This window comes from Juglans regia, chromosome 14 (genome assembly GCF_001411555.2).
Source record: "Juglans regia cultivar Chandler chromosome 14, Walnut 2.0, whole genome shotgun sequence".
Taxonomy (NCBI): Eukaryota; Viridiplantae; Streptophyta; class Magnoliopsida; order Fagales; family Juglandaceae; genus Juglans; species Juglans regia.
Window position 1 is genome coordinate 17,834,872 of NC_049914.1, and position 15,549 is coordinate 17,850,420.

General features: G+C 34.6%; 1 protein-coding gene across 1 annotated transcript; it reads right to left on the reverse strand.

Moving 5' to 3' along the window:
• Positions 1 to 10,455: 10,455 nt before the first annotated feature.
• Positions 10,456 to 15,489, reverse strand: LOC109013999 (succinate dehydrogenase subunit 6, mitochondrial). Its single transcript, XM_018996295.2, has 3 exons — positions 15,005 to 15,489; positions 12,354 to 12,456; positions 10,456 to 10,874 (listed from the first exon to the last, which is right to left on the reverse strand). Exons 1-3 carry the CDS (start codon positions 15,197 to 15,199, stop codon positions 10,720 to 10,722), a joined length of 453 nt encoding a protein of 150 aa, XP_018851840.1. The 5' UTR covers positions 15,200 to 15,489; the 3' UTR covers positions 10,456 to 10,719.
• Positions 15,490 to 15,549: the final 60 nt, after the last annotated feature.

Here is a 15,549-nt window from a genome sequence, read left to right on the forward strand (position 1 = left end):
ATGGAAGCCACCGCGACACCAAGCAAGTTGCTGTCTCACACCCCTTTCGGCCACCATGCATCACTACAACAGAAATTAGTTTTTGTGACAGTTTGTAAATTGTGACAGTGTCTAAACTATCACAAAAAAATATTTACTGTAATGGTTTGTTGAAACCGTCACTAAAGGTAGATGAGAAATTACATTAGATTCGAACGTATACATATTTACGCTAGAACGTGCCTTGGACATTCGAACATGGAGGCTATTTATGTGTGAACGTGGATATTTTTTGCGCCAACGTTCGAACATTATTAATTCTCACGTGTGAATATTAATTGATTTAATATTAAAATTGGATATTTCAAATTAAAAAAGATTGACAATTGAAATGTAGTGATTTAATATTAAAATTGTATAAGTTAACATTAAAAAAGATTGAGAATTGAAATTAAAAAACAGTAGATATATTAAATAATATTGTCCATTACATATGATAAAAATAAAGTATAAAATACTCAAGAACGTGTTGGTTATATATTTATTAAAATCGTCAGTCAATGCGTTGATGTTTGTGTTTAGGATATTTATCCGATGGAGAACATTGGTGACAAGATCTCCAACACTTTGTTCTACTAACGCGATCTTTGGGTAGATGTGCGCAGTAATATTTGAGATCATCGCATCAACTCAAGCAGGTCGCGCATCTCTCATAGATGTACCCGTCAACGACTGACTAGCACTCCCAACACCGGGCTCAGACTGGGTCGGAGGAACAAGATCTGGTACAGGACCAGGCTGATGTCGAGCATGCCCCCTCCCCTATCCAATGCTCAGACGATGCGTGGTCATATCGATGGGGCTCATCTGGTCTGTCGTCCACTCCTCCATCTTAGGTTGCACACTCTAGGCCAATAGTAACTTGTTAATGAGGATTCCATATGGGAGGTTGTCCTGGAGACGACGCTCACCTAGTAACAAATCCTCTAAAAAATATGAAGTGACAAGTTAATGGGTTCTCCATGTGCCATTCGTATAAGGAACTGTGTGCGAGTTTGGCTAAATGTGGTCTTATGTCCCACATAATTTATATTTGTTGCAACAATAAGATGCAACATGTGAAAAAAACGGAGGAGTTGTACCTGGCTGAAGGAGTTCTTACTATCGATTCGGCCTCGGTCACTCCCAGTAAGGATGTAGAAATCCTCATCTCGACCACCATCCTCCTCATTAGTATACCCAGCATCCGACTGGTCAACTAGGCTAGTAGATGATGCATAAGTGCCTACATCTGCATCTAATCGGGATCCATCCAAGCTGAGCATCTCCTGCAGTCGATATCTCAGCTACGCGACAGATCCCCAGAAGCTCTATGATGACATCCGCCGAGACCTCAAACTGAACGCCGCGTACTGTCACGGTGTGAGATGATGTATCCTTAAGCATGGAGCACATCCCATATAAAACTCCTGAACCATTGAGGGGTATACTCATAGATGTGCAGATACCCATCTAGCCTCTCGTAACGAACAAGTCTCGAACATTATTTTGCTCCCATATGAGTTCCTGAAAGTGGTTGATCATGATTTCTCATTCAGACATCACTGTTTGAGCCCCGATTCGAGACGTGTCCTCGCTTGTTCCTTCTCTTCCTCTTTTCCTGGTCATCAGAAGATGAGCTATATTCTGAAAGAAAAAAAAAATCGAGCAATATTAATATTATGATGCATGTTATGTACTGTAATCTAAATTATTTCAAGAACACGTTCGAACGTAACATATCACGTTCAGACGTTAAGCTTAAACGTGCGAACGTTTTGGTTTTTACGTGCAAGCAGCGGTATGTGATGGAGGCTATGGATGGATATTTGAGAAAAATTGATTTTGTGCTGTTTCGCATTATGACTTAAGCTCTTAAACACATAACTTTCGAACATTTAAGTGGTAACGTGCGAACGTCAAGGGATGAGTAAGAAAGGCATCCGAATGTTTCAATTCTAACATTTGAACGTTCAATTACTAAATTCTCGTGACATGCGAACGTTATGTCATTACGTGCGAATGTTTGTCACTTAATGTCCAAAACATGTGAATATTATTAGTACATTCGAACATCTCTAGAATAAATTTTAAATAATTTATACTAAATAATATATTATATATACACTATACTTATGCACTATGTACTAGTATATGTACTATATATACTCTAGTCTAGTGTTTTTATTTAGTTTAATAAAGTGTAATTAACAATTGATGTTATGTACTAACATATTATAAGCTAATAATATATGTTATACTAATAACATTATATACTAGTATATAAGTTATACTAGTACATAGTACGTTAGTATAGTATATATACTATATATACTAGTCTAGTGTTCTTATTTAGTTTAATAACATTGAAATTAACAATTAATGTTATGTACTAACATATTATAAGTTAATAATATATAAATATATAAACCACTATTGTTTAAAAAATATATAAATATGTGAATCATGTTCTAACAATACAAATTTATGTTCGCACGTTTTATTATGACGTGCAAACGTGTTTAAAAATTTGGCGGGATCTTTTCCCGCGTTAATTGTTAGAGAAACTGAGCGATATTTATGTTCGAACGTGTAGAATGTAACTTTCTAACGTAAATGCGTGGACGTGTGAACGTGAATGGAAAAATTGGTGAGATCTTTCCCGCATGAATTATGGGTCACCTCACCTGTGAAATCATCAACAAAACGTCAGAACGTTTTGAATGATACGTTTGAACTTAATCCGCATGATATGTGCTTGCTATAGGGATTATTAACGTTCGCACATTAACTATTGTACATTCAAACGTTTATAAGTATTAAAAATTAGGCGGTTCTTTTAGTGGGAACCAAGATTTTACGTAACGTGCGAACGTATATTGTGTGACATTCGAACTGACCGCTATTTTGATGCAGTGACTTTTCATTTAAAATGTCGTTACAATAACTTGAAGACGCCTTTAAAACACTGTTGTTCGAGTAAGGAAGACCTATTAATTCCAAAAAATTTGAAAAAAAAAATACAGACATCCAAGACAAGTCTGGGGCATCTTTAATTGCATGGGTTGAAGGCAATTTATCCCATTTGCCTTCAACCCGTGCCTAGTAGTGAATATTAGAGTGAGAGAGAGAGTGATTGTGCGTAAGAGCGAGAGAGAGTTAGAGGGAAAAGAGCTTAATATTGTGAGGTTAGTATTATGTATATATATTTTTTATTTTGAATTATGTTGTGATTTTTCTATGTATTATTTAGTTTGAACTAACTAGTATTGTGTTTTTATTTGAAGGATTATTTGTTGGAGATTTTTTAAACTTGTCATTTGTAAAGGGATATTGCTAGGCATATTTCTAAATTTTGTTAGAATATTGTTGTGAAAATGTGAGTATGTGAATATGTTTGGGATATGTGAATATGTTTGGGTGTTGTGAATATGTTGGATGATAATTGATTGTGAATATGTTTGGATATTGTGAATATATTAGATAATTGATTTTGAATATGTTTGGATATTTATAATAGTATGTTAAGTATGTATCTTTTTCAATTATGGATGTAATATGCATGGATAATTAAATTGTTTATGCTTATTGCTTCATGTACAAAATGTAAAAAGTTGTATATGGCTCATTATGCATTAACTTAGAACTATTATAATACATTGACATACTCTAAATTAGTAATAAAGTAATAATTAACATCATCAATATAATTATAACTAAACTAAATCACTATAACTATAATTATAATTTATAACTAAATCACTATAAGTCTATAACTATAAGTCTACTATCTATATATAGTATTAATATCACTATTAGTATAGTATATTGTATTAATAATAATCTAGTATCAATGTATTATTATATAATATATAGTATTAGTATCACTATATCATTATAATATATATATATACACACATATACTATATGTAGTAGTAACACTATAATAGTATAATATATAGTATTAGTATATATTAATATATTATAAAAGTTATAGGCTTATAGCATAATATATGTATAATAGTATAGTATTAATATCACTATAACTATATATACCTAATACAATGATTTATTAATCATATACAAATGTAAAAACTTAAAAGTTTAACATATTGACAATTATCATAGATTCATAATACATTGACATACTCTAAGTTAGTAACAAATTAGCAATTAACATTTAACATTATAAATATAATTATCATTAATTATTTTTTTAATGAGTTAATGAAATAATTCACATTAAATAGTTTACTTAATTTTAATTTTACTAATTTAAATAATTTGTTTTAATAATTTATGTGTCAAAAAGATAAAAGAATCACAAGTAGATAACACATTATTTGCCAAACAAGAAACGACGCCGTTTAGTACAAAATTGGACTAAACGGCGTCGTTTAAGTCACCGTAGGATGAATTATGAAACTGGGTTGCATGAAACGGCGTCGTTTCTCGTAACCCAGTTATTTTTTTAAAATTAACGTCCTTGAAACGACGCCATTTGGGTCCAATTTCAATCCAAGCGGCGTCGTTTCATTCCACTCCCCAAACTTCGTCTCTCGCGGTCAATCCCCAAAATCAATTGATTCATTTCCCAATTCCCCCCTTCCGTAAGAAAACCCTAGCGCCTCATCCCCCCTCTCCAGCCCTTCCGTCGTAGGCTCGCAGCATCGTCGCAGCCCCCAGGTTGTCCTCTCCAACCCCTCCATTTAACTCTCTCTCTCTCTTGCTTTTTTCTTGATTTTAAAGTGTACTTCTCAAGAGATACATTTTCAAGATGCGATTCATGTCTTGATTTTGTTGGCATTTATAATTTTGTTTTGTGTATTATGACCTCGTTGCAAATTTGTTATATTGTGGAATGTGGATGCAGTGATGTAAGAAAGAAATCAAGTAAATGTAATGAAAGGATTTAGATATGGAATAAGAGCAATGCAGGGGAAGTGTTTGACATAATTCCTCAACTAAATGTTTGACAGATTCCATAATGTCCTTTTCAACTACCCCCTTCCCTCTATATACTTGAAGACACCCCTCCTATAAATTATAATCGCGAGCCACTAAACTTACATTTGGAAATGATTGAAATATTACACAACTTTCAATAATATGAGATTTCTTTATTTTATTTATTCTTGTGAATTCCACATAAATTATTTGTATTTCAAAATATATCTTACAATTTTCTTTTACTGATTTTCTACTTGTTGAGATAAAAATAAATCGCTCACCCCCACCCCCACCCCCACCCCCTCTTAGTAAATGCTTGGTTGTTTATTTTTCTATATGGAGTCCTCTACAAATGACGTGCAAGAGTCAACACAAAGTGGTAGAGTTAGGTCACTGGATTGAGATCACTTTACAAGAATATCAAAAGATGATCTCACTAAACCTAGGGCTGCATGTAATTATTATGGTGCTCGTATGTAAGTGCTACGAAGACCAACAGTACGAAACTCATGAAGTATCACATTGAGAAGTAATGTAAGAAATGTCAGTTTAAGAAGACGGATAAGTTCCAGACGATTCTAGGTTGGAAGGTGGATGAAGGAAGTGGTAGTGGGGGACTTGTGCCCATTGCATTTAGTGTTGAGGCTTGCCAACAAGCCTTAGTAGAGATGATTATTCTTGATGAGTTGCCCTTTAGGCATGTTGAAGGTGAGGGTTTTAAGAAATTTATGCTTGTGGTTTGCCCTAAGCGGGTAGGGATTCCATCCTGTATGACGATTGCCAAGGATTGCTTTAGTCTGTTTATGAGGGAAAAAAAACTTGAGAAATGCTCTTTTTAGGGCAATGAATTTCTCTTACCACGGATACATGGAAATTCGTACAAAATTTCAACTATGTGTCTCACAATACACTTTATTGATGATGATTGGAAGCTACACAAGAGGACTCTTTCTTTTTTTTTTGTTGAAAATCACAAGGGTGATACACTTGGTAAGGACATAGAAATGTGTTTGTATGATTGGGGGTGACAAAAAATACTTGCACTCATTCTTAGTAATACTAGTTCTAATAATGAGGCTGTTTCTTATTTGTAAAAAAAAAAATCAAGTATAGGAGGGACACAGTTTTGGAACATGAATTCTTGCATGTTCGATGTTGTGCCCACATTTTGAACTTAATCGTCTGAGAGGGGTTGAAAGAATCTGAGGAGTCTATTGCGATGTGATGAGTGTTGTGAAATATGTTAAATCCTCTCCTTAAAGGTGGAGTACATTTAAAAAATATGTGGGGTTAGAAGTGATTCAATCCAAAAGTCATGTTTGCTTAGATGTACCGACTAGGTGGAACTCCACCTATTTTATATTGGAGTGGGCTTCAAAATTTAGAAATGCTTTTGATCGGTTGGAGAAAGAAGATCCGGGCTTCCTTGATAGTATTGAAGATGATGATGATGATGACAATGTCGATGATGAAGATGTGATGAATAGGAGAAAGTCAAAGAAGTTAGAGCCTCCCAATGCATCTGATTAGGAGAAGGTAAAGTTGTTTGTGAGGTTTTTTCAATTATTTCATAATGCAATTTTGTGCTTCTTGGGGAGTGAATATGTAACTTGCAATGTTTTTTTTTTTTCTTCTTTCGGAGTTGGTTACTATTAAAGATACCATTAACATAGAGTGTGAAGAAGGAAGCCCCTTGGTGGGATTAATGGCCACAAATATGAAGAGAAAGTTTGAATAATATTGGGAGAACTTGAATAATCAGAATATATTGTTGTATGTTGGGATTCTTTTTTATCCTCGCTACAAGATGCGATATCTTGAGTTTGGATTGGGACAAATGTATGCACATGATTATACAAAAACCATTGATTTCAGTTGGAAGGTGAAAAATACATTTATCCGCATGTATGAGGCATACATGGAAAATGAAGAAGGAAGTTGTCCTCAGTGCACAAGTTCCCCACATGAAGATGTAAGTCATTCAGCTAACAAGATTGCATGTAGAAAGGCACAGTTGATGGCCTGATTTAAGCAATAGTTATAGTCAAAAGATAGTTTGGAAAGCAAGTCAGAGGTTGATAGATATCTAACTGAAAGATGTGAAGAACAAGATAATAGTTTTGACCTTTTAAATTGGTGGAAGGTGAATCAATTAGATATCGCGTACTTTCAAATGTTGCACGCGATGTACTTGCAATACCGGTATCTACTGTGGCCTTTGAATCTACATTTAACACTACGAGTCGTGTACTTGACCATTTTTTACTAGTTTAAATCCGATGATGGTTGAGGGTCTCATTTGTGTACAAAATTGGCTTCATTGTTCTTCTACTCCAATAGTCTTAAGATTTTAATGGATGAAGTGGAGTAATTTGAAAAGCAGCTGGATAAATGTATGTAATAAATTTACTTTTGATATCTTTTGTAGTTTATTTTGTTTCATCTTCTATGTTATATAACTTTATTTAACTTATTTTATTTTAAATTTTTATGGATAGAACTTGTTGGGGACTTTCCTGATTCTATGGAGGCGTCAAATTTAATGCCTACTGGCCCTACACCCAATGTTAATTAAAGACTAAAGAACTGAGAAGATTGTTGGTTATGATTTCTGATATTGTTGGTTTTTTAATCCATTATGATTACCTTTATCCCTGGTTTTAAAACTCTACTCATATGTATTGAATCATCATTATTTATACAGCTTATAGATTTATTTTGCTTTTACTCATTGAATCTGACTTGGCTTGGTTTTTAGCATTTTGCAGATAGGTTGCTAAGAGACTTGACTTTTAGCATTTGAATTTGCTTCGATCATCCTATAACTGTTTTATTCTTAGTTGTTAATTATGTTAAGTTGTTAACTCATCTTATTTAATATTAGTATCTACATGTGGACACTGCAATATCTTAGAGAGAATGTTTTGGATTGTCATTTGTAATAACTTTTGTGTTATTCTTTTTTTTTGGGTTTTATAACTTCTTCTTTTTTTTTTTTTTTTTTTGGACTCTTGTAATCTACTCTTGCAAATTGCATTATTATTATTTTTTTTTCTACTTCTTTTTTATATAGATTATTTTTCTTTTATCATTTTTTTTTTCAAGATCAAGTTTTTTTAATATTGTTTAGTTTAAAAATGTACAAAATGTGAATTGGGCCAAAAATAATTAAAATTGGGCAAAAAAAAAAAAAAAAAAAAGATTTGGATTAGACTGAGTGGCCCATTTTGGGCATGGTCTAGACCAAATGAATCGATCGAACCACACCAGACCGAAAGGGACCAGTCTGGTCCGGTCCTATGCAGTACTCGGTCCGGTTCAGGATAGAAAAATCTTGAACCGAATAGGTCCAATCCGGTCCACAAAACCCCCTAGGAACCGACCGAACCGAATCGAGATTACCCCTAGTTGTCAGCTATCTTTGATTATAAATAAATCACACTTTTCTCATATGTGTTAAGTTACTGATTAACTAAATTCATTCACATGTTATTTCATAAATTGCAATAATTTCTTTGTGATTAAAAGAAATAGTAACTAATGTTTGCTTAATAGATCTCTTTAAAATAGCAATACCACCACATATAAATAGATATACCATTTTTAAGCTTTCTTGGTGTGGACCAAAAAGGTAACTCGAATATGCATAACGAACTAATTGCAACTTCAATCGTTTTGGATAAAATATCAGGTTGATTGCAATTAGCAAAATACATCTTTATGCACCAAACTTACGCAATAACTTGATTTATGTAATATGTTTTGGTCAGCCTGGTTACCAATAAAATACACCCTTCTTATTAAAAAGGTTACTTTCAATTTACATGCATAACATAATACCAAATTAGATAGAAGGTAACACGCTTGACCGATTGAATAATATTACTTGTCATCTCAATTCTCATCATCCTCCTATCATCCTATGATGTGTCATTAGATGATTAAAGACTATTTATTATATTTCACTTATGAACTTATCATCTAATGCCACATAATGAAATGATAAAAATTAAGATGAATAAATTTTTTCTTTAGTATTAAGGATAAAGTTTCCTTCCATTAATGATGTCAATCCAATGCAACATGATTTGTTTCGAGAAGTATGGGACCAATTAAGTGAAAAACTACCAAATGCAGAACTTGAGGTGGCAGGCTCAATTGCTAGACTTATATGGAATAGAAGAAATGAGGTAATGCATGGCAAGGAATTCAGACACTCTAACTCTATCCTCTATAAGGCCTACGAAGACACAAGACTGTTCAAAGTTGCAAAGGCCCAGGTTAATCCTCTTGGGGTGAATTCCTGCCCTGAAGATAAACTCTCTTGGAAAAAGCTTCCTAATGGTAAGTACAAATTAACTGAGATGCTGCTATAAATGTGTCTTTGGGTGTGCTAGGAATCGGTGCCATTATCAGAGACATCCAAGGCATGGTCTTAGGTACTATCAGAGCGAGAAGATTTACAAAAGTCTCCCCTTTTGAAGCCGAAGCTTATGCAATGCTGATGGCAATCATTTTGCAAGGATACGAGAGTTACTAATATAATGCTTGAAAGGGATTCACTACAGGTGGTCAAACAGATGCAAAAACCTGTCAAGGATTGGAGCTAGGATGGTCTTATAATTGAAGATGCCAAAGCTATACTGAAGTCCTTTCCTGACTGGAGCATTGGTCACACATAAGAAGGGATGCTAACATAGGAGCTCATGTGCTGGCCAAAGACGCCCTCAATAGTGTTGAAGATTTGGTTTCCCTTGAAAGCTTTCCAATATGTATTGAGCATATCATTTGTAAGGAACTCGTGTAACCGTTTGGTGTAGCAATACGAATATGACCTTTGATTTCAAAAAAAAAAAAAAAATGATGCCAATCTATGGCATTGGAGATTGGGTAAAATTTTGAACTTTTGGGCCCGTAAGAACATGAAGAGTTCTTAATCTGCGAATCATATCTCAAGGACAATACGACCAAATCGCCTTTTAATGCAAAGCGATATATATATAGATTTATGATTCCCAGCGTCTAGGCACGTAACTTCGACTTACCAATCTTAGAAAATATACAAAATAATAAATGAAATTTAAAGTTATTAAAACAAAAGGAAAAAAAGTAAATAGTGAATTTATTATATATTAAAATGATTTCCAATATACTCTAATTTTACCGTTACGTTATGCCGAAGTCACCAATTTCATTATTATACATAGATCAAAGCTGAGATGTTAATGATATAAAGATAAAATACCCAACTTTATCGACATTAATGGACTTATAATTAAAAGTTAATTCCAAAAAGTCACTGAATTTTCAGACGATTAATTCGAGCAATTAGCTCCTTGAGTTTTAACACCTTTGCAATTAACTCCTGCCAATTTTACTAATGGAATGATGCATATAAAAATAGTAATAAATTAAAAAAAAAAAATTTTACTAATGGAATGATGCATATAAAAATAGTAATAAATTAAAAAAAATAAACAAGAAATATAAACAAAGATAAAGAGCTATTAAAACAAAAGGGCTATAGCAGAAAAGCAGCATCAACTTCAACATGTTAAAAGAGAAATAGATGCAGCAGAGAAAAGGCTGCAACAAAGTCACTTTGGACTGTTGTTTTATGAAAGATAAAAGATGAAATACCTCACTTCTATGGAAAAGCGAAGGTACTTCAATCGACAGTTACGTTTGTACCTTTGGATTCTTATTGTAGAAAAGGGAACAAACTTGCGCATCTTCCTTCGCAAAATTCAGTTAAGACCGTCCCTCACACTTCCTTTCCCACCACTCCATAAACTTAACCTGTGCAGCCATGGTGTCCAACCTGTAAAGTTGCAGCCAGTGGTTTGCAACTTCGTGTCCAAATGTCCAACCAAACACACCTCCGGCTAGAAAGGATAGCCCAGCACCTGTCAAAAAGAAAAGAGGTAAGAAGCTTAAAACATAGATAGATTACAAAAAATTCTTCTCAGGTAGTCTTGACAATAGCCGGCATTGTGCTCATTTCAAATAGTCCAAATTAATCACAATGGAGCCATTCTCCATGCATCTAGGCACAAATTGCCTCCTGGTGTACCTCTCCACACCGCCATTAACTCCATTATGACATCACCCGCTCAATCCAAAGGAGGTGAAAAAGTGACCCCACAAGGCCGTAGCCACATCACAATGAAGCAACAAATGACCGGAAGTTTCCATATTCTTGCTGCACACAGAACACCAGTCCATCACCACAAGACAACATTATCCTGAGTCAAAATCTTCCATAGAGCTATCATCCATATAAAAGAGACAGAAATGGATTCCGCAGCATGCATCATGCTATATATGAATTCTGGATCCATTTCCCAAATCATATTTAACTTGAAAAATTATGCCCATCCTAGATGAATGTTCTTCCAAACCCTTAAATCATGAGATCCATTTACTGCATTGGATAACCATCCGCTCCACGTATTCCCATATTTAATATCCACCACATAAGCCCCTCTCCATTACCTAATGTCACAACCACTTGTCCAATAATGCCCGGTTAAGACCAAAGATCCATCTACACCACCCCACGAGAAATCCCTCTAAAGCTTCTCAATCTGCTTGGCCAAGCTGAATGGGGAAAAGGGAAATAAAATATATAGGCAATTTAGAGAGGGTGCTCTTGATCAATGTAATTTGACCTTTTTTAGACAAATTGAACAGGTTCCATCCTGCCATATTGACTTGCTTTGATTGGCACCCTCAGAAGTAAACCCAGATACTTCATGAGCAAAGATGCCATCCTACATCCAAGAATGCAAGCCAATACCCTAATGTTTGCCACGCCACCGATAGAGGCCATTTCTAATTTGGCCAAGTCAACCCTAAAATGGCCTAAAAAGCCATTTCTAATTTGGCCAAGTCAACATCCAAACCTGAAACGGCCTAAAAGCATAGTAGCAAACATCACAAGTGCTGAAGGTGCTCAAGATCAACATCACAAAATGTCTAATTTAGTACTTGCTATAATTTAGTAACAGTATATGCAAAAAGAGCAATCTTTTGTGTAATCTTATGATTCCTCAACAAAGCTAGGTTTTGGTGAAACGTGACTGTAAAAGTCATTCTTACCCTGCAAAAAATGCAAAAGCTTATATAGTTCATCTTTAAAACAAAAAATAGCTTTTGACAAGTATAAATATTGTCATTTTAAAGATCAACTACAAAAGCTTTTGCATTTTTTGCAGAGTAATTATTAATCTTTTTCCAGAGAAACAAAGCTTTAAACAACTAAAATCAATGACTTATTTCAGTAAATAGATCTGAAATAATGCACAGCAAGAAACAAACTCATCCTTAGGCAATACTTTGGTACAAATAGGTTCAACAATATTATAAAGAGGCAGCAGACTTGCCATGTAAGCTCCTCGAATATTTCCAGGTAACACCTGCAGTAGATACAGCTCCAATAACACTTCCAGTGAGGCCAAAGTTAACGGCTTCCCTAGCAGTTTGCAGCTGAAGAAGGAAAAGATGTAAATCAAACCTTTTGAAGCAAACTACATGGTGGTACAAACACCATGGAACCATCAGAACTGAACAAAGATCCTATTAGAAAATATCTTCCCTCTAAAGATCCAATATTTAACAACCAATGACTCAACAAAAGTATTATACAGTCAATAAAACTTAAAAAAATTACCAAAGTTCAGGAAAAACAGACACAAGCTCGGTGAATATTAACAAGAAACTTCATGACTCATCATGTAAAGGAAAGATCAAAATGGCAAAAGGGCCCATCATGCGCTATGTTATCATTTTTTCTATCTGCTATGCAGTTCATTATGTTTGGCTTCCAAAAAGCCATCAATAGAAGTAATTTCATGTTGTTACTTAGTTGAGATGGGGGACAATCAATAATACATTTGGAGAGTCATTGATCTTATTTATCTGTAAGAAGAGATAAGATATGTCTTCCATATGCATGCACTAAGGGCACATTTGGCAAACATGAGAATTTCGAAAATCCTTAAAATTCCTCATAACTTTATTCCCAAACATCATTCAAACACAAAACACTATTCAATTTTAAACTTTCAACTTCATAACTTCAACACAAAACATTATTCAATTTCTCATAACTTCATTTCCAAACATCACTCAAACACAAAAATCTACCTATAAAAAAAGCAAAAAACTCAATCCAACTTTTACAAACTTCAAAATAAAAAAAATATTAAAAAATTACACTTAATTTTTTTTAACTTTATCTATTTACTTTCACAACTCCAATACAATATTTATTTTAAACTATACTTTTATTCAACTTTTGCTCTCTTATTTCCCAAAACCCAATAAAACAAAACATCTTCACTAAAACCATTTTACTACCATTCAAAAAATTTTGAGATACTTTAAGCATCAAAACAAGCCCTTAATCGTCCCCAATTAAGAATTCTAAGGTTCCTTGTAATTTGAGTATCGTAAGAGCAGACAAAAAACTGCAAATTTAAATCAATGTCATAGAAATACTAGCGTTACAAGGTGGGAGAAGGTCCTAAATGTTAGCCATGGATGGCTGGTGGATTACATGAAGGAACAAATCATTGTTAGTAGGCCCTCCAATTATAAAGACAACAAAAAGGAGCAGGCATCCTAATTTTGCCTGCTCTTTCCTCATTCTCTTCGTTCAACCAATGCAAAATGAGTGCAGTCCAATGGCATCACAGAGTGAAATAAGTTCACGAGTTCTCCACTTTGATACAATTTAAATTATAAGAGCTCGAGCACTGTCTTGAACAATACCAGAAAAACTCAGAACATTATCCCCTTTACGACTCCTGAGGGAGGACTGAACCTTATTTACAAAAAAAGTCAGTATAGATAGCAATTACAGACATACAGGAAACTGACGCTAGGGATAATTACTATTCCAGGTTTTACTTTTAGTTCTTTCTGATATGTAGCTTTAACTTCTAATTATATGCCCGGTAAGCCACCTACGGGTCCTCTCGCTTATTGTCATTGCTGATGATTTTGAAGAGACTCTGAAACAACTGAAGACAGAAGGAAGAGAATGCCAGAGGGAACGGGAAAAGTAAAAGGTGCACTTAAGCACCACTAAAGTCTCCAAGTGCATGGCATAAGTGAGGTCTGTGCTTAAATAAGCCAATAACATGTTTCAAAGGTACCAAGAAAATCAACTTACATGAGCATGAGTGATTACATATTTACGTAGACTCACCCGGAAAAACATCGCACACATTTTAGTAAATAACATACAGCAGTATCAACATTGGAGGAAATGTCGGTTAGTGCCCATCTCTCTCTCCCCCCCATTTTTACCAAATACAATTCTTCATACTTCTCCCTCAACTATTAATACTCAAACCCGACTTAAAACCAATTACAAACACGTCAAGATAGCATGGGTCAAAAAACTTAAGATGCCATGAGCAACACCAGAACTAGTCATTCATCATCAAAGACCATTGCCAACTTAGAAACGTGGAATGGAACGAAAGCCAGAAAATAAGTTATACTCACATGAACTTTTCTTATTCTGCAATCAGTTAAATTACAACAATCACTAACAAACGAGTAAGGATAAAGAGAATACCAAAATAAACATCTCCCGCAAAAATAACTTATAAAGATCACCATAAATAATATAAAAAAAACTAGGTATAACCATCAGTTATGGTGAAAACAAACAGTAAGGCATAAAATAAAAAGGAAAAGGCCTAAAACGATCTACCCACAAGAATATTCTCTACTCAAAAACCAAACTCTACCAGAGATCATAAAAAAGAAAAAACAAAGAATAGATCGAGAGAAACTAAAATAAAACAAATTAACGGTGTGAAAACTAAATCAAACGCGGAGCAAAATAAGCCATACCCAGACGGACATCCTAGAGCAAAAGCCAAAAACAATCTCCGACAAGAAAGAGATGAATAACGAGAACAAACAAAGCGGATCCACAAAGTGAAGACAAAACATCAAATCAAAGAAAAGCCGAAACTGAAGAATTCCAAAAACGATTGAGAGAGAGAGAGAGCGCTACAGTGGGGCCGTGAACAGGGTCGGAAGCAATGAACTCTTGGACATCGAAGGAGGACCACGAGGGGAGGGGCTTATCACGCTTGATGAACCTGGAATAGTTGTCCAAGAAGGAAAACCTCTCTGCCCAGAACTCCTTGTAGCCCTCCCAGTGCCTCCTGAAGAACGATTGCTGCAAGTCTTCTGAAGATTCCCCCATTATTCTTCAATCAAACACTCCAACTTGTAATTTTGCTCTTTATCTCCCTAACCAATCTAATCCAACTCTGTCCCTCTCTCTTTCTCTCGTGGATTCCCCTCCGCTTTTCTGAAACTAATGGGGCGATGAGGGCTGGAATTTATCTCAGTGACCTCAGCGGCGCCATGTCCGATTGTCAATCACATGCTACCGCGTGGCAGCATTATTCAAATAATTTAATTAAAAAATGAACCCTCAGTTTTACCCCCTTGCAACGAGTTTTTTAAGTTGAGTTTTACTTAATGGAAAATGATTTACCTATAACACCTTATACAACACCTTAATGGAAAATGATTTACCTCACCCCGTAT

What these genes read in the sequence shown, in the direction of transcription:
- LOC109013999 (XM_018996295.2), bottom strand. Translation starts at nt 15,199, where the DNA reads ATGGGGGAATCTTCAGAAGACTTGCAGCAATCGTTCTTCAGGAGGCAC. An exon ending in ACCCTGTTCACGGCCCCACT is followed by an intron (nt 12,457 to 15,004) that starts GTAGCGCTCTCT and finishes TTCCTTCTTCAG; the next exon opens with CTGCAAACTGCTAGGGAAGC. An exon ending in ATATTCGAGGAGCTTACATG is followed by an intron (nt 10,875 to 12,353) that starts GCAAGTCTGCTG and finishes TCTTTTTGACAG; the next exon opens with GTGCTGGGCTATCCTTTCTA.